The sequence below is a fragment of the Porites lutea genome, chromosome 5, assembly GCF_958299795.1.
Source record: "Porites lutea chromosome 5, jaPorLute2.1, whole genome shotgun sequence".
Classification (NCBI taxonomy): Eukaryota; Metazoa; Cnidaria; class Anthozoa; order Scleractinia; family Poritidae; genus Porites; species Porites lutea.
The window spans coordinates 5,172,223-5,190,009 of NC_133205.1; the positions used below are offsets into that span (position 1 = coordinate 5,172,223).

Genomic DNA, 17,787 nt, shown 5'->3' on the forward strand with positions numbered 1-17,787 from the left:
AGTCACTTTAGTCACCTTAGCCATCCCAGTGACAGTCATTCACTGATCCTAGGTATTCCGGTCACCCTAGTCAACCCAGTCATCTCCGTCCCAAAAGTCATAATGGCGAACTTTATTAGCACCAGATGTTCTTGGTACTACGGAAGTATTTTTGCAGCATTACAGCCACTGCGTTTGTTAAGACGTTCTTGAGCTGCGGTTATGGACTTTAAAACTCGAGTTGTCCGGCTGAAACCAGAGGTTCATATTCTGGGTTTTTCGAAGAGCATTCGTCATACAAAAGTAGAAATTCTTCAGCAGAAGTTATGTTTTCTTCGTACGAACGAAACAAAACTTAACGCAAATCTTTGAAGGGTCAGTTTTCAACTGAATTATTTTGTCGGCGTTCGTGATGGTTTCACGTTCTTTTGCTTAACGATTTGCATTTGGCACGCAAACCGCGTCCCTGATCCAGTTCTGCGCTGCCAGCCGTGCCGTTCGTGAATCAAGAACGGCTGATGCTTAAGTTATCTAATACTCCTCTATCACGGCGGCTCTAAATGAAGAGTGTTTCAAGTCATACATACTAAATAATACAACTTTTACTATCAAGATTTTAATCCCTAAAAAAGATTTGTCGTGTGCCCATTCTCAGTAACTGAAAAACATCAATAAAATGGGGGGTTAACCTTCTTGTTCCATTGCAAAAGGCCATCAAAGGGAAATTGCGGTTTCAAATGGTCGGTTTACGCGATCATTAGCCGAGAAAAGTTATCATTAGCGCGAGTTAAGACTGTTGCACATAACAAAAGTGGTTTTTGTTATCTCTCTTGAGGTGGCTGGTGAAATCACCGCCACGACCTGAATCTCGTTCCGGCCAGAGTCCACGTGGAACGACCCACGTTCCGCTGGACAAGAGTAGCGCGACCTCTGGGAACGAGATTACTGCCACCTTTGATTCTGCAGAAGGTATGCATAGTGCCAATAAAATTTAACTTGCTGTTTTGAATTTTAACTTTGTAACTAGAGCCTTTTGTGCCACCTAGGATGAGCGCTTTAAAAATGTCTCATGGAGGCCCTTTCGATACGAGAAATCGAAGAAAGAATATCGAAGAAAATATTCAGTAAGACTCGTCTCGTATTCCTGGAGGCTAAATTAACCAAATTTGGGCTATGTTTGGCTGTGTATTTCAAGAGAATAAAAAACGGTAGCTAGGCCACATTGCGGCCAGTTGTTGGTCAATCCTCACAGTTTCTAAAAAAATATTCCGGGGGGAGTCATCTGCTAAGGAATGCATGGAATTCGGGAAGATATAGGGCGTGGTCAGGTCCCCTTCAAATCACCTCAAGGCTCAAAACTGAAACGGGATTTATTATTTCACGATAACATTTGGTATGCAAAAAATATAAGTAAAAATGCAAGTTTTCACCGCAGTGCGCATTCTCATTTTGAATTGTTACATTTTTATGAAGAAAAATAAAAATTTTTACCTTGATGAAATTTGAGAATCCTTAACTCGGGAAATATTTTGCTCCAGAGTGCGCACTGCGGTGTAAATTTTCCTTTTTCTATTTACTTCTGCCCTGCCAAGTTTGAAACCCCGACGATTTATTGTTAAGTAGCAAGATCGAAAAACATAGTTCCCCATATTGGTGTATTCGGCTGTTGTAGTTGTAAATCGGCCATAAATTGCAGAAAATTTCTCATTTCCCTTCGCTTCGTGCTTACTTCAATGGCAGCCATGTTTGCTGTGTCCACAGTAAGTATTTGCAGCGGTCAAACACAAAATACGCCCCCCATATACGGTAAAGTTGACCATTTTTGTTTATCTATTTTTCCCGGGAAACCAATGAGGGGGCGGCATGACGCCTTCACCTAGCAACGACACCTCGCTAGCCATAATTGCTGCATGTTGACAGCTAGACGCCATTCGCTAACCTTTGTTCGACAACTCGTTCGGTAGACCTCTGTTCCTCTGTTCCTACTGTTCCTCTGTTCCTACTGTTCCTCTGTGCCCTCTGTTCCTCTGTGCCCACTGTTCCTCTGTGCCCACTGTTCCTCTGTGCCCACTGTTCCTCTGTGCCCACTGTTCCTCTATGTCCACTGTTCCTCTGTGCCCACTGTTCCTCTGTGTCCACTGTTCCTCTGTGTCCACTGTTCCTCTGTGCCCACTGTTCCTCTGTGTCCACTGTTCCTCTGTGCCCACTGTTCCTCTGTTCCTACTGTTCCTCTGTGCCTACTGTTCCTCTGTGCCCACTGTTCCTCTGTGCCCACTGTTCCTTTGTGCCTACTGTTCCTCTGTGCTCTCTGTTCCTTTGTGCCTACTGTTCCTCTGTGCTCACTGTTCCTCTGTGCCCTCTGTTCCTCTGTTCCTACTGTTCCTCTGTTCCTACTGTTCCTCTGTTCCTACTGTTCCTCTGTGCCCTCTGTTCCTCTGTGCCCACTGTTCCTCTGTGCCCACTGTTCCTCTGTGCCCACTGTTCCTCTATGTCCACTGTTCCTCTGTGCCCACTGTTCCTCTGTGTCCACTGTTCCTCTGTGCCCACTGTTCCTCTGTGTCCACTGTTCCTCTGTGCCCAGTGTTCCTCTGTGCTCACTGTTCCTCTGTGCCCTCTGTTCCCCTGTGCCTACCGTTCCTCTGTGATTCCTCTGTGTTCCTCTGTGCCCACTATTCCCCTGTCCCCCCCCCCCAACTCGGTATATGAATGATTAACTATTTCAACTCTTGGTATATGAATGATTAACGATTTCAACTTTTGGTATATGAGGAACACGCCAAGAATTCGCCTCAACACTGGACTGCTTGAAGAAGCTGGGTGGAAAATCTTGTCTCGCGAATCTGGAAATCGAGTACACTTAACGTACGTGGATCCAGAGGGTAAGAAATTCAAGAGTTCGAAAGACGTAGAACGGAAACTAGAGGCTGATGGAATACTCGATCAATTTGTGAAGGACAATAGCTCTGAAGTCGCCAGCAAAGTGTCGTCCACAAGCAAAGATTGCGTGGAAGATTCTGATGAAGATTACAAACCACCACTGAAAAAAATAACTACTGAAGGTCATGTTAAATCGAGGTGAGTATTTTCTCTGGTCGCTTGTAGTAATGTTCCGTTTTCCTTTACATAAAATTCAAAAATTTGAAGTGATATTTTAACATTTCATGATTTATATTTTATTTTGGCCAATTGTGCACTCTTTCTTCACATGGAAAGAAAGCTTATTTTTTAATTTTTTGTTTTATCTGTAGTTTGAGCATTCCAGAGGGATTGTTTGTGGGCACAACCTCCTCCATATTACAGCTTGTCAGAGATTTCAACAACGTTTTCTGTTGCCCTTCATACAATCGGAGGTGTGAAGGTGTGTATGAATTAGGAAATTTATACTCTAGTGTCCTCAAGTAAGTAATCACTCAGTCCTATTACCATTATAAACCGTAGCACTAACCTCTTGTTGTGTGATTCAAGCTTACCATGTCATGCAAATCGCTCAACCGCCTTTTGTTTTCTGTTTTCAATGACATCCTGACTGTTATGAAAAATGTACCCTCTGGACTGAACACTGTTTTTGATTGTAAAATTTTTATGTGTTTTTTCGTCATAGGAAAGCTTGTGCTAACTGCATGTGAAAAGAAGGGATTTGGAGGGGCTATGATGTTTACATTCAAGTGTTGTGGGTGCTGGACCACAGAGATAGACTACAAGAGCAGCCAACTTGCCCAGAATTCACGGAGGCAAATAGTATCCTTGGCCCTCTCTTTAGCATTTTTCATAAGTGGGCATGGGTATGCTAGTTATAGGAAAACCCTCGGGAGAAGTTTGGGGTTGGGTGTTACCTCGGAAAAACCCTTTTTGGAGGTTATCGACCTTGCACTTTCTCATATTAAAGATATGCTTGATGAGATGTGTGATGATGCCAAGCATCAAATGAAACAGCTCTCATCTGATCAAATAGGCAGCTGGTCCAGAGCTGTAACATGCTGTGATGGTTGCTGGCTAATAAGGGGGCACTTTAGTCAAAATTGCACCTTTGTGATCAAAAACTACATCACAAGTGCCCTTCTCTATTATGGTCATTTGTCAATGCGAGGTGCAGATAGAATTTGCGATGAAGACTTGTGGGAAGGCACTGCCAAGTCAGCTGAAGGTCATTTGAGCCAAAAGCTTTGGGCCCAGGCCAAAGAAGAAGGCATGAAAGTTGAAATTAATTGGCAGGATGCAGACTCTTCATCTGCTAAAGGGTTTAGGTATTCATTTTCCAATGAACAGGAGTCAAGGGTGATGTTATGTGGGGGTCATGTGGGTCGGGCACATGGAAAGAAACTGGAAGAAATTAAAGGGATGTCAACCTTCACCCCCACATTTATAGCCTTGCATAAATCTAAATTTCCTGGTATTGAATCAGTGAAATGCTCTTGTGCTCTTGTGCGGGCAAAAAACATACCTTTGTTGCTACAAGGAACAAACCTGTTTGTGGTTGTATTGGACCTGGATTCATTCAGAATGCCAAGCGTAATCACTACTGTGCGCTCGTTCAGGCTGGTTGTAGCCCCGAGAAGTACAGAGACACAATGTTGGTACTTGGCAAATACCACAGCAGGGATATTCATGAATGGGAAGGGGGTTCTTGCTCCTTCCATCCATTAGTAAAGTGTTCGTGCAAGGAATGTGTTGAGGATGAAAATGGGTTTTACCCTGATATGAAATGCCAAGGACAGCCATATCGCTCTGCTCACCCCCTGAAATGTCAATTTCATGGGTTAGCCTATGAGATAGAGTGTGCTGAGAGGGCAAAAAATGCAAAAAGTGTCATTGACCCAGAATTAGGTAAAGGGCACTCCAACCTTCCTGAGGCAACTTTTAGTGTACTAACTAAATTTAGGGCCAAGGATACTAATTTGCATCAGAAACATTATCAAGCCTCCACAAATCCTAAACGGCATAATTCGTCTAAAATAACACGCGCCTGAAGATAAGATACTTCTTTACATACAGCCGTAAGACGAAATTGACCTTCCCGTGCTTTTTAATTAAGAATGCGAACGCATTGGCGGAATGATAGATAGTGGTGCCTTTTTGTGTCAGGTCACGGCGGTGAGAAACAGCGCTTTTTCCAAAAGCGGTCTTGCAACACAGCTTAGTTCCTTGGCGTTTCTTTCTTTTGTCTTTGACAACGCGGAGAAAGTCTGGGGAAAAGTGGGCGAGAGACCTCAACTCGTTCTCAGCTACTGTCGTTCTCGGCTCATTCGCGGCTTGTTCTCGGCCCGTTCCTCTTGGTGGCGACACCGCGCCAAAGTAGATTCCAGGGGTGAATTAATTAAACTTTTACATGTGCAGCTATTGTTTTCAGTCTCTAAAACAATGGTTACACTTGTAAAAGTTTTATCAAATTGACCCCAGTTCTAGCCAAACTTGAACACCTAGGGACTAAGCTTGCAACCGGAAATTTCTGGAAATGTTGGCATAATGGATAGGAACCAACTAGACACAATATTTCAGTTGTCCAACAGAATAGCAAGGAACTGGTACTGATAACTTATGACAAGTTTATGTGCAAGGTAAAACCGTTTAAAAAAACCTAGAAAGCTTCATGAAATATTAATTGGTTATTTAAGCAGTCGTTGATTTGTACAAAAAAGATATTCACGCGTAGTTTATGGCCTGTGAGGAGTCTAGATAAACAAGAAAGTATTAAGAGCTAAAGGATAATAGAGCAGACAAAGAAGAAAAACAACTGAAGACGAAAAAAAAAAAAAGGGGGGGAGACCGGGGAGAGCCACTCTCCCCATTCTTATCTTTCCGATCCAGGTTCGCTCTATTATTCACCCACGCTCCATTAGCTTAAAGTTTAAAAACTCGTTGGCCGCACTCACTCCGGCCAACGAGGCAACTTGTGCGTAAATACATCCATAAATTATGCGTGCAATAATCTATTGCCACAGTTTGGACTCAAAGATAAAGCAGTGGCGGATCTAGGGGAGGGCCCCCCCTTGTTTTTAGACCAAACTGAGGCCCGAAGGGCCGCAAAAATTTTTTTTGGAGACCACCCCACCTTACCCGAGGGTCTGGATGAGGGTCCGCATCCACAATTCTTCCTTTGTTTTCAAAGACAATAAAATAAAATAAAAACACTTAACGGTTCAAGGCTGGTTGATTTGCTCTTGCCGCTCAACATGTATGATTTCCCAATTTCTCAACATACAGGCAAAAAATATTGCATCCCGTGCTAAAAAAATTAGATCCTGGCGAATCCCACTTCCCGGGGAGCTCTTAAAAATTCCCGTTTCCCGTTAAGATATCTTGCGTTTTCAGAATCCCGCACCGTATTTTGGTCAAATCCCGGATCCCGAAAACACCCTTACAGATCACTGAGTACATATTAATTTGGTATTTCTTTTGAACTGTAATAATTTTGTGTTTTAAGTTTTTTCAAATGTGTCAGTTGTCATTTAAAATTGATATTGCTATAGCGATAAGACAACCTTCCACGAATGTCTTCTGATCTCTGACAGCGAATGTGCTGGGTACACAACGATAGAACTCAATGAGGCCTTCATTAGTTTTATAGCGAAGCGCGCCAGCGGAGCACCATGGGTAATAAAATTTGGTAAACTATCCGTCCGAGAAAATTGGGTAGCGTGCGAACGCCGACCGTCCCGACACCCACTACATGTAAGCCGATGCCAAACGACAAGTTATTTTGGCGCGAAAGCGTATGGCCACCCGCGTCTTGTGAAGCAGACACAACTAAAGAAGTCAATAACGACGAAAACGGAAAGCGGAAAATATTTCTGTATCCGTGTTTTTTTTTTTTTTTTTTTTTTTTTTTTTAATATTAAGCTTAGACAGGAGCCGATTACTGGCTTAGATTAATTGTCATGTCCACAGATTTGGAATATAGAGAAAGAGAAAGACAGAGAAAAAGAGAAAGCAGGGAGACAGGCCAGCGAAGATCAACGAGAAAAGGAGCAAAAGAAACATTTTCTGTTGGAGGAACAATATGAAATTTTGTAGCGGCGGGATGCTCGCGGCCACCAGGGTGAAAATGAGCGACAGTGAAAGAAGAGTGAAACTAGAACACGACATTCCCTCCACAAAACGTGTAACTAGGAAGTTTCTGGAAGTTTCACGTAACAGTCGTGCAAAACAACGGCAAAGAAATGTACAAAAAAAAGTGTGCTGCACGTGCAAAGTTGCCTTTTTGTTAATTAGACCTATTGTTGTTGTTGTTGTTGTTTTTTTACCGTTCTCGTTGCCTTCGCCGCTCAGCATTAACGATTTTATATTTTGTTTGAGCACTGACTATAAAAATTATTGAGAGCTTCGCTTTTAGCTCTGGCTAAATCTACATATTAATTTACCAGACCACCTTTAATCTAGTCTGCCACGCAGCCGTTTTTAGTGAAGTCACGCAACGCTCCTCCCCACTAAAAAGACTACCTTTAATCGCCTTTATCTGACTTTAGAAAGCTGTGCACTTCCCTGCTGTATGACCTAAAGATACCAAGGTATGTTTGTTCACCTTGTATATTTTGGTACTGAAGTCAAAAAATATCTTTTCATTGTAGAGAAACTGAAATTGTAACGACAACAAATTAAAGTTGCTCATATAGGTACAGTTCATCAGTCTTTCGGAGTCTGTTGAGCAGTATAATCTAATAAACGACTGAACGAATCGAACTATTTTGATCGCGTACCTCGTTACAAACTTTTTCCAGTCCTGTGACATTCATTGTATAAGAAGAGGGTTTAGAAAAAGTAGGACTTAGCATGTCAGCTTATCCTCAGAGAAAATTATGGTCAGAACGAACCTGTAAATATATGTGACCTCTTACGCGAAAGCGTTCCTTAGGAATGAACGCACGGCAAGCGAACGCACAGCAAGCACACGGATGAGAAACGGATAGCCGAGCCGTTCGAAACAGATCGGGTGAACGGATGCAGGGATGAAGAAAATTTTTGCATGGATGCAGTCAAACGGAAACATGGCTGACGAAAATTTTGAACGGATGCAGTCGAACGGATACACGGGTGACGCCAAAATTTTTGAACGGATTAGGTCGAAAGGATGAACGGCTGGTCGGCGGTGTGATGTGCCAAGTATTTTTGGAGCAAATTCTCAGCGTGAGCGACTCGGTACGTATTCAATGCATAATTTTACGATCACGGAAGTCATTCGCATGCTCGTGAGTGAAAATGATGAATGAAAATAACTGCGCTTTTTTCAATCTACTAATTTAATATGATACAGTCTTTAAATTTTCAGTTCCTTGGCATGATTCTTTTCTTTGATCTTGAATCGTTGTTCAAGTTGTGTGACACTATTGAAATCTGTGTCGGTTTTCAATTTCAGTCCACGGAAAATTAAATCTTGTACGTATAACGTGTATCTTGCTAATAATCTCTTTGAAAAGCTCTCCATACATCACTTTACGCAGATTATGGTCTCCTTGAAAGGAATTTTCCATCATTTCAATCAAAGAACAACACCGCCATATCAACTCTTGTCAAAGGTAAAGCGTGAAACGTACAGCTATGTTGCCCGGCTATGTTGTGCCGCGAACTTTCGATTTCAAGCAAGTGCCGTAGACATATTAAACGACTTACTTCAAAAAGGTAAAAAAGGAATCAAAACGATGGTAGTAAAAAGGCATAGATTTTTCCAGCAAGAAAAAGCTAGCAGGCTTGGAGTGAGCCGACAGTGTGTATTATCCCAGGAATTATCATATCTTTTGATCTCGAATTGTTTTGCGTACATTTTTTATATATTTATTTATTTATTTATTTATTACAATTTAATGGTAATAAATTAAATTAGTGATGGACACAACATAGATAAAAAAAAAAATTAAAAAAAGGGCCGTAAGGACGATTTCCAAAAGAGTTACTGCGACCCCATATAAGAATAAATCTCCTTATTTAAAGTAGATTACGATACAAAATATAAAAATATATATAAAAAACCATACTACCTGTAGCAATAACATTACTTAAGATATCGGCTGGTTTTCAGTGTCACGCCATTCAAAATAGATCAAAATAAAAATCAAAACGTTTCAATACATAAAGTCCAGAATCTGGGAAATGAAAGGAGATACATATATAAAGACCCTCGCCAAGATTCAGGTCAGAGGAGTATTTCGTATACAAGATATGCGAAGAAATGTTTTACCCAAACTTATAGAGATTTGTATGGAGTAGCCTGCGAAAACATCCGTTTCTCCTCGCTCTTCGCCGCCGGGGACGTTTCGTTTCGCGCGAAACGTCCACATCGGCGAAGAGCGAGGAGAAACGGATGTTTCCGCAGGCTATGTATGGAGACGCCATGCTGGTGCTCACCTGGATGAGCTCCAACATGGCGGACGGAAACCAACAGAAACATCTGTTACCGAGTTCTGCTACAATAGCGTGAATTTATTCTTCGAAAAACTCATAAACATTAAAGAAATACTTTTTCTAATACATGAACTGTTTAGATAGCAAAATGTCCCGAAATAAGTCATTTTTTTTAACCTACATGACAGCTCTCTTGGCCCTCATGTAAATGCCGGGTCACGCAAAAGCTTAGAAATTCAGGCGTACTCCAACACTAAACCAAGAACCCTTTTGAAGCGAAAATTTGTATGAAAATTAGTTTTCAGCTGCTCTAATACATCGTGAAAGTAAAATGTGCGGAGTGCGGATGAGCTCCAACATGGCGGACGGAAACTAACAGAAACATCTGTTACCGAGTTTTGCTACAAAAGCGTGAGTTCACTCCTAGAGGAACTCATGAACATTAAAGTAATACTTTTTCTAATACTTGAACTGTTTAGATAGCAAAATTCCTCGAAAAAAGTCACTTTTTTAACCTAAATGCCCTATCGGCCGTCATGTAAATACTGCGTCACCCAAAAGCTTAGAACATTCAAGCGTACTCTATTACAAACCAAGAACCCCTTTGTAGCGAAAATTTGCTCGAAAATTAGTTTTCAGTTGCTCTAATACACCATGAAAGTAAAATCTCAGTAGGATCGATAGTTTTGTAGTTTGAATTTTAGTGACGTCATGTGAAGACCAACAATTCTATTATCAAAGTGTTGAAACGAGTAGCGATCCTCTTGACAATAAAAATCCAAAGATTGACAAAAGTCCACATCCATATAGCCATTGACGGGCAACTTGTTGAAATGATAAAAATACCGTTGATAATCGAATGATAACAATGAAAGCGAAGATGACTATAAAAAATATACGTGACTATTCATGATCATGATGGGTTTGTAAACAAGCTTCGCAACGCGACCACTCAAGAATACCTCGTTCAACTCTAGTGGCTGGCGACAAAGTTGTTTTGGGAGATGGAAACTTGGCTAAAATTTATTTTTGAACACAATTTTTTCGAACAGACAGCCCCAGCCGTTCGAACGCTGCGAATTTTTTTCGCACGAATCAGCGCGAGCTATTCAAACGGATCCAAATTTTCTTTGCACGGATAGCCCGAGCCGTTCGAACGGATACAAATTTTCTTTGCACGGATAGCCTGAGCCGTTCGAACGGCTAATGCACGGCATACGAGCGGCTATCCATGCGAAAACGGCAAACCGTAAGGAACGTTTTCGCGTGAGAGGTCACATATTTGAATTCGAGGTGGCCTCTATTATCAGCCTGGTGGTTTCGTGTGAGGTCTCCTCGGCAAAACAAATTAAATGTATCTGTAAACCTGGTGCGCTGTAAGGCCAATAAAATGGTAATGATAGTGATGATCGTCATGACAACGACGACGACGACGACGACTTCGGACCGACATGAATAATGTTGACTAACTCTATGGCATGCATGGATTTCAGAGTCACCGTATAATTTTACGGGTGTCTCACGTCTGGCCATAATTGAAACATACAGGCACCCTTACTCAGGTCTTAAATTGAAGATTTAAAGGGGATGGAGTGAGAAATCACCTAAGATAATATGAGTACCGTTCTTTTAGTATTGAATCGTTGGTGACCAGTTGATCAGAATCGGCTCACAACTAATTTAATCTTTTTTTTTTTTTTGCAACTTCGCGCATTTCAATTCAAGAATGAAGATCGCACTAATGGTCTTGGTGATGGTAATTTTCCCTCAAATATTCGACCCAGGTGAGTTCTGTGCCACATTTGTTGATCCACGTGTTCTGTTCTCGTTGGTCAAAAATGAGGGTTTTGATTCTAAAAGGGTTATAGTTAGGGAACTGTATAGTATTCAAAATGTATAAAATGAAACTTTTCAGAGGCGTTGCTACAGGATGTGCACGAACAAACGCATGGTTACGTTCCACTTTTTATCGATCATTTATTGAGAGTGTGACACCTCATACTCATGGCATTAAGGTGATGTGTTACCCGAGACGACTCGCAAAGGGCGGTTTTTAGCGCAACACAGCGTTCCAACATTGTTGCAACATATTTTCGAATGATAACAACATCGCTCTAACATTACAACGCTGTGTTGCTCTAAAAATCGTCGTTGCGAATCGTCCCATGTAACATCACCTTTAAAAGCTGGCGCCAAACTTTAAAAGTCAGAAACAATCCTCCCAAACCGTAAATTAAATATTCTGAGAAAACGTCAGGGAAAATATCATATAAAACAGTTATAAATATTCTGAGAATACGTTAGGAAAAAGCGCTTACAGTTTTGAATCTAAGCAGCATTGGTATGTAAAGTAAAAGCAGAAACTCATAAGGGGTTGAAACGTGTAAGTCGTGATCAATGCTCGTGAATATCATTCTTCTCTAAGACCATATTTGGAAACCCTAGCTGTGGCCTCAAAAGAGTAATAGGTTTAACATCAACTTTGCACGTGCATCACGCTTTTTTGTACATTTCTTTGCTGTCACAATGCGTCACTGCAGGACTACGACGTGAAACCCCAGAATGCCTAATTTCACGTTCAGTCAAAAGCGAAAACAAAAGGCAACGACTTTCTTTTTCTTTTCTTGAACTTCGGTACAGTTCTTTCAGTTAGAACTCAACTTGGGAGAAATTTGCTATAAGTTAGGTCGATCTTGTCTTCTCGTTCCAAATATGATACTTTTGAAAATGAATATTTACGAGCATCGCACAAAGCAAACATATGAGTTACACGTTTCAACCCCTTATGAGTTTCTGGTAATAGATAATAAACGATGTATAATTTCTAACTGTTCTGACAACTGACAAGGCATCATATTTCCTCATCAGTTTCGTCCCTGCAGTGTCACGTGTGTATCAGCTCGCTTTCCTGGAAGGACTGTGCCGAGTCACAGGATCCTTTAACTTGTGCGTCTGCGGGGGACCAGTACTGCTACTATCACAGTATTCAAACAAACGTGGGCGGCTACGAAATGAAAGCATTCGCTAAGGGATGTGCCTCATCTGATAAATGCAGTCCAGAAGCCATTACGTCATGTAAAAACAGCCAAATTCAACATCAACAAATGGGAATCAACAGTGTGAAGTGCTATCTCGGTTGCTGTCAGGGCGATTTGTGCAATTAAAAAGGAGAGAGCGAAAATCTCGACAGTTTAAACACAGCAACAATTAATTAGAGTCGTACGAATAAAATAAGTGAGCAACTAGTATAGAACCAAAAACGAGAAGTCCAAAGACTACTGGATAGCTGATCAGAACAACGTCTATTGTTTTTTCATAACAATATTTCGGCTGGCCATACCAGCCTTCTTCAGTAACATCTGTAAACCTGAAGAAGGCTTGTATGGCGAGCCGAAATATCGTTATGAAGAAAACAATAGGCGTTGTTCTGATCAGCCTTGAAGTAGTCTTTCGACTTCTCATTTTTGGTTCTTGATCTTCGTCCACGGTTTTTGCAGTTGATTTAATTCCCTAGAAAATATAGCGCGCCTTCTCAGAGGGGCACTGAAAAAGCACGAAATGAAAATAATTGAAATAAAGCAAAAAATAGAATTTAATGAATGCACCGGTCATTTTTAACTATTGCTTAAAGGCACGTGCAGGGCCTTAATGGAAACTTCGCCACCTTTATTAGGCCCGGCCCCTTCGAGCCGGGAAGGAGCGATGGACTTTTTACACTGAGGTGCATATTCTTTTAGTAGAGACCTTATGGTATTTTAATACCGTACCATAATGTTAAAACATTCGCTTTTGTATCTTCAGCTGCTGCTAATTTTCTTTACAATAGTTGTTGACAACTTTTTGTCGAAATGAATTTTCTTTTTTTTTTTTTTGGGGGGGGGGGGGGTGTTTTCTTGGTTAAAAAAACTTCAGGTCAAGGAAATTTGGCCGTATCAACGAGTTACTGGGCCAAATTGTGATGCAAACCCTCTTTACATACCAGTGTTCCTGATTACTACATGAGGCTAGAAGCAGCAACTTTAAAAAGATAAACTGTTCACAGTCCCCTATTTTTTCGGGCGGCCATCTTTGTTTTATATGTACCGAGAGGCCTGGCGTTGGAGTTTGTAGCGTCCCCCGCTCTTAAGTAGATTTGGCACTCATCCAAGAGGCTGCCCGAAACGCGAAGTCTTCGATCCCGACGATCTTACGGAAAAATAGGGGACTGTGAACAAACTAAAAAGACGAATAAAAGGGTTAAAAATATTCTCCTTACAACAAGAGATTTTCTCTATGGAATCGGCCAGTGGTTGTTAAAGCGTGGATTATATCTTCGGGTGGGGGAGGGGGAGCGTGGGTGGTACTCCCTTGTATGACCTATACGGGAATGTGGCGCTGGACAGGGTAAGGGTTTCAAACCCTCATAGTTTAAAATGGTCTCTTTATATGATCTTTTAGTGGTCAAAAAAAGGTTGGGCCACGTCCACATTTTGCCTCCTTTAGGGGTTTAATTCAAAATTTCCGACGAGCATCCCCGCGCCACGTAGTGAATTCAGACCTTTTTAAAAAATAATATGAAGTTGAAAGTGCTTGACTTCTGAAATTTTGTCCCTTTTTTTTCTTACTTGCCTATTGAAATCGCGAAATTAAAACCTCATGAAATATTTTCTCCCCAAAATCGCAAAATTAAGTACCTGCGAATTCAAGTACCAACGAGTTAATAAACCACCGCACACGGCTGATTCACGATCAGGAGGCTTATATTTTTAATATTTCCTTTGACCTGAGGTCTTGTTTCATATTATTGCTAACGAAAATCGGTGGCAGTCGACAGTGCTGATCTAATGACTGGGATCACAAATTTACCTTTTAAACTTTTATCATAATTTGATTAGCATTTACTCAGGCTGTGTTTGACAACCATTGAACTTAACCAGGAGCCCATCAAACTTAACTAACTTCCAATTCGATATTTGTTGCCTGAAAATAAATAATTAAACAACCCGCAAAAACAAAGGCTTTCAGTTCTAGGCGGACTGTGTAAATATTTGAAGAAATAATAAACTAGCCGATGCGCTCAGTTAAAAAAGAAACAATAAAAAGCTAGATAATAGAGCATTATTTACGCAAAAAGAGCAAATAAGAGACCTTATTAGTACTTATTTTACATGAGCTCGGATTCCTTTGTTCTTCTCGGGGGGGGGGGGGGGGGACATATTACATTACTCCCGAATCAACTGTCTGAAAAGCTGGGTACGGCTTTGATTGTTTGAAGGGAAGAAGGGGGGCTAATGAACAGCTAATTAATTATCCCCCCTGCATATTAACACATAATCCCCACGCATTTTGATTAGCGTTTCATGAAGAACAAATTTACAAACGTTTATTGGAAATATTACAATTACTAAAATTAAATTGAGCTGCACTTCTTTTGCGCCACATTCGCGGATTTTCTTTGTTGGTGGTTCATTGTTTTCCACAGCCAGAACGAACAGCTAGCGTCCACTGTTTGGAGCTACCATGAAAGTGTCGCTGTCATTGTAACCCAGCGCATCCCAAGCTCGTGTACTCCATGTAGTTGACCATTTTGTGTTTTGTGGTATTCTTTCTTCACTTGCCTCGACTGGATGTCCTTGTCACAGTAGTGATCCCTCGTCTGGAATCTTCTTTATCTGTAACTGAGGTCGCCAACTGCTTGCTCGTTGTCGCACCCGCAAATGAAGATTCAAAGTTGTTGTCTGAATGCTCAATTGCAGTACCGCCACTAAAGCTGCTTTAATTTGAGTAATAAAAGTTTCTACTTCTGACTCTCAATCGCTCGACACTGCTAGGCTGTTTCTAGCATTCACTACGAATAACAAATTCGAAGCAAGTGCAACTTTGATAAACTAACATAATTAGAAAGCCGGAGAAACTTGTGAATGCCACCAGTGCCGGCATAGAGTTGAAAAACAAAAGAAAGAATAGTAGAGGCCTTTTTTTTTTTCAATGTATTTTTGCATCCCTTGAGGAATCCTCGCCAACGTAAAATTAAGCCATTTATCGGCCTTCAGCTCGTGGTTATGTGATTTAATCCTCTCGGCCGTTGCCCAGCGCACGTGGGGAATAAATCACATAACTCCTCGCTTCAGGCTAATAACCCTTACTTAACTTCGCGGGTCGTTAATTTCCTGTTTTTGCGATAGTAACTGAAAGTTGACACCTTATGACCAATGAAAAAAATCCTTGAAAATACAACTATTTTAATCTGCAAGCATTTCACTAGTATGTTCCAATTTAGGTAACAAATTACAATTAATTAAGTACACACAAGCGGGGTGGATGCAGGATGTGTTGTCGATATAATTAAATACTGTGAGTGATTGATTCGTAAAATTTCCAAGAAATGAAAGACAAACATAATAATTAGAGCACATTCAACTGCACACAAAAAGGCTAAATGAAGTATATATGCTTCAAAAATATAACTACTATATTCAGTCGATCGTTTTTGAAATAGCTTTATTTAAACGTGTTAATAATGCATACTACGTTTTGACTAGAAAATGTGTAAATGAACCAACGGGAATACTTTTCGTATTTCTAATCTTGAGCGCGGGTTTACTGTAGAAGTTTCCGGCAGCAGCTGACTCATACGAGTAGTCATAGGCAAGTGAATATGGGATGTTTCAAGTCAAACAGTTTCTTATAAATTTTCTGGTGCCATTTTATTCTTTTGCGGCTTTTTAAATGGGTAGGTGTCTTTATAGATGAAGCTATAGGTCCCTCGTGTTCCCATCAGCTAGGCAAAGCCCTTATAACCCTGGCCTATGATCAAGTGATATTTAGCAGTTGTGCTGATGACGAAAAGACGCTTTCTTTATTTCACGTCTCTATAGGTGATAATCTCTACATAGTATTATGATATAATTGTTAAAAACTCAGTCTATTTTTTTTTTAGATTTATCTTTCTTTTCCACTTCATTACTTCTCGCTTCGTTTAGCGGGTGGCGGGAGTTATTTCCTCTTTTCTTCTCGGACTACTTATATTCGTTGTAAACTTTTTGTCGTGTATTAAATTGCTGTTGTTACCGTTTGCTTTGAAGGGGACTGACGCCTGCTTTACTTCGTTGCGTACCTTTACTTGTCCACACCTGACGATATGTCACGAAGAAACCTGCTAATATGATCTTTGGTATTACATAATTCGCTAAATATGGGAGATTCTCTCCATAATGGTTTATACGGAGATGGGCTGACCAAAACGGGAAACTTTTCAGGCCCGGCGAGTACTCCCTTATATATGCCATAAAGATATGTGCCGCCCCAAAGGGTAGACCAGGGGTTTTGAGCCTTTTTTAGTCTGAAAACGGGTATACACTTTGCCCATTTTGGTATGAAATCGGGTATGGTTTTCGAGGGAACTAAAGGAGTGCATGAACGTATTTATCCTTTCAATTCCAAAAGATTAAGAAAGAAAGAGAAATATACGAATTCGAAATGGATTTTAAGAAAACCTTTTGGTTGCTGTTCTAATCTACGTAATAATGACATAATTTCCTACAGACCAGGTGTAAAAACGGGTATGGAATTTAGAGGCCAGGTCTAAAAACGGGTGTGAAAAATGATAGTTTTTGGTCTGAAATAGGGTCAGGATTTGGAGAACCTGGCGGCACAACCCCACCACGAATGCTTAAATTCCCCCCTGGGTGAAAAGGGTGGGGACTTTCACTTTAGTTGGAGCATATGAAAGCGTGATTGGTTGAAAAACTGACACAACTATCATATGACTTGAAAACAATAACAATCTGATGACTCATTTCCTCGGGAAACCCCCCAACGCATTTAATAAACTAATTCTGAGAATGTCACGCTATGTTAATTCTTTCCTGTTCCATTCGATTATGCGAATATTTAAACGCACCAATTAAATAAATAATATATCTATTCAATAAAAAGAAAAACTGCGCTGCTAACTCGAATATAGAATCACTCTATAAATACCAACACAATATAAAAATGGGCTGGCACCCCATTACTCTCTACTGTAACCTGATCTCGTACGGCCACCAAGGTGATTAATGTCAGGTGTTGAGTCGTACTTAATGTCAGTCAACCGCCTTTAACCATCAGTTGCTTATGCATCTCAATCGATGTTGGCAGTTCTACTACTTCTCAAACCTCGTCAGTCCTCAGCTACAACGAAATGGCGATACTTTTTGCATTTCCTCGTTTGAATTTCCAAACACTTTTCAAGGTTAGTAATCAGTTCTCGCCCAATTTGGTTCGTTGTTTGGTTTCTAGCCTTTCGGTTTTCACAGAATTGGAAGGAAATAATCCGAATTAGAGGGAAGCAAATCGATCACAAGCCTTTCAATCCTTTGTGTCAAACCATCGCTCGCAGACATGCACCGGTAGTTAAGAGGCTGTCTCAGTAAAAACCGCCCACTCAATTTCGCGTGAAATATAATTTCCCCTGAAACTCTGGCAAGTGAAAGGCTTTATCCTATGGAGTTC

General features: G+C 40.8%; 1 protein-coding gene, 1 long non-coding RNA gene and 1 pseudogene across 2 annotated transcripts in view; all 3 read left to right on the forward strand.

Annotated features, from left to right (window-relative positions):
* The first annotated feature begins 2,780 nt into the window (after positions 1 to 2,780).
* Positions 2,781 to 4,946, forward strand: LOC140936891 (uncharacterized; annotated as a pseudogene).
* Positions 4,947 to 7,377: 2,431 nt separating this feature from the next.
* Positions 7,378 to 12,908, forward strand: LOC140937416 (uncharacterized). Its single transcript, XR_012165464.1, has 3 exons — positions 7,378 to 7,484; positions 11,038 to 11,096; positions 12,181 to 12,908. It is a non-coding gene; the product is annotated as an uncharacterized lncRNA (long non-coding RNA).
* A 4,482-nt stretch (positions 12,909 to 17,390) lies between these two features.
* Positions 17,391 to 17,787, forward strand: part of LOC140936371 (uncharacterized) — a 9,692-nt gene continuing 9,295 nt past the window's right edge. Inside the window, exon 1 of the mRNA XM_073385837.1 lies at positions 17,391 to 17,527. Coding sequence (XP_073241938.1) covers positions 17,477 to 17,527 — 51 coding nt within the window. The 5' untranslated portion in view covers positions 17,391 to 17,476. The remainder of the gene's footprint in view (positions 17,528 to 17,787) is intronic.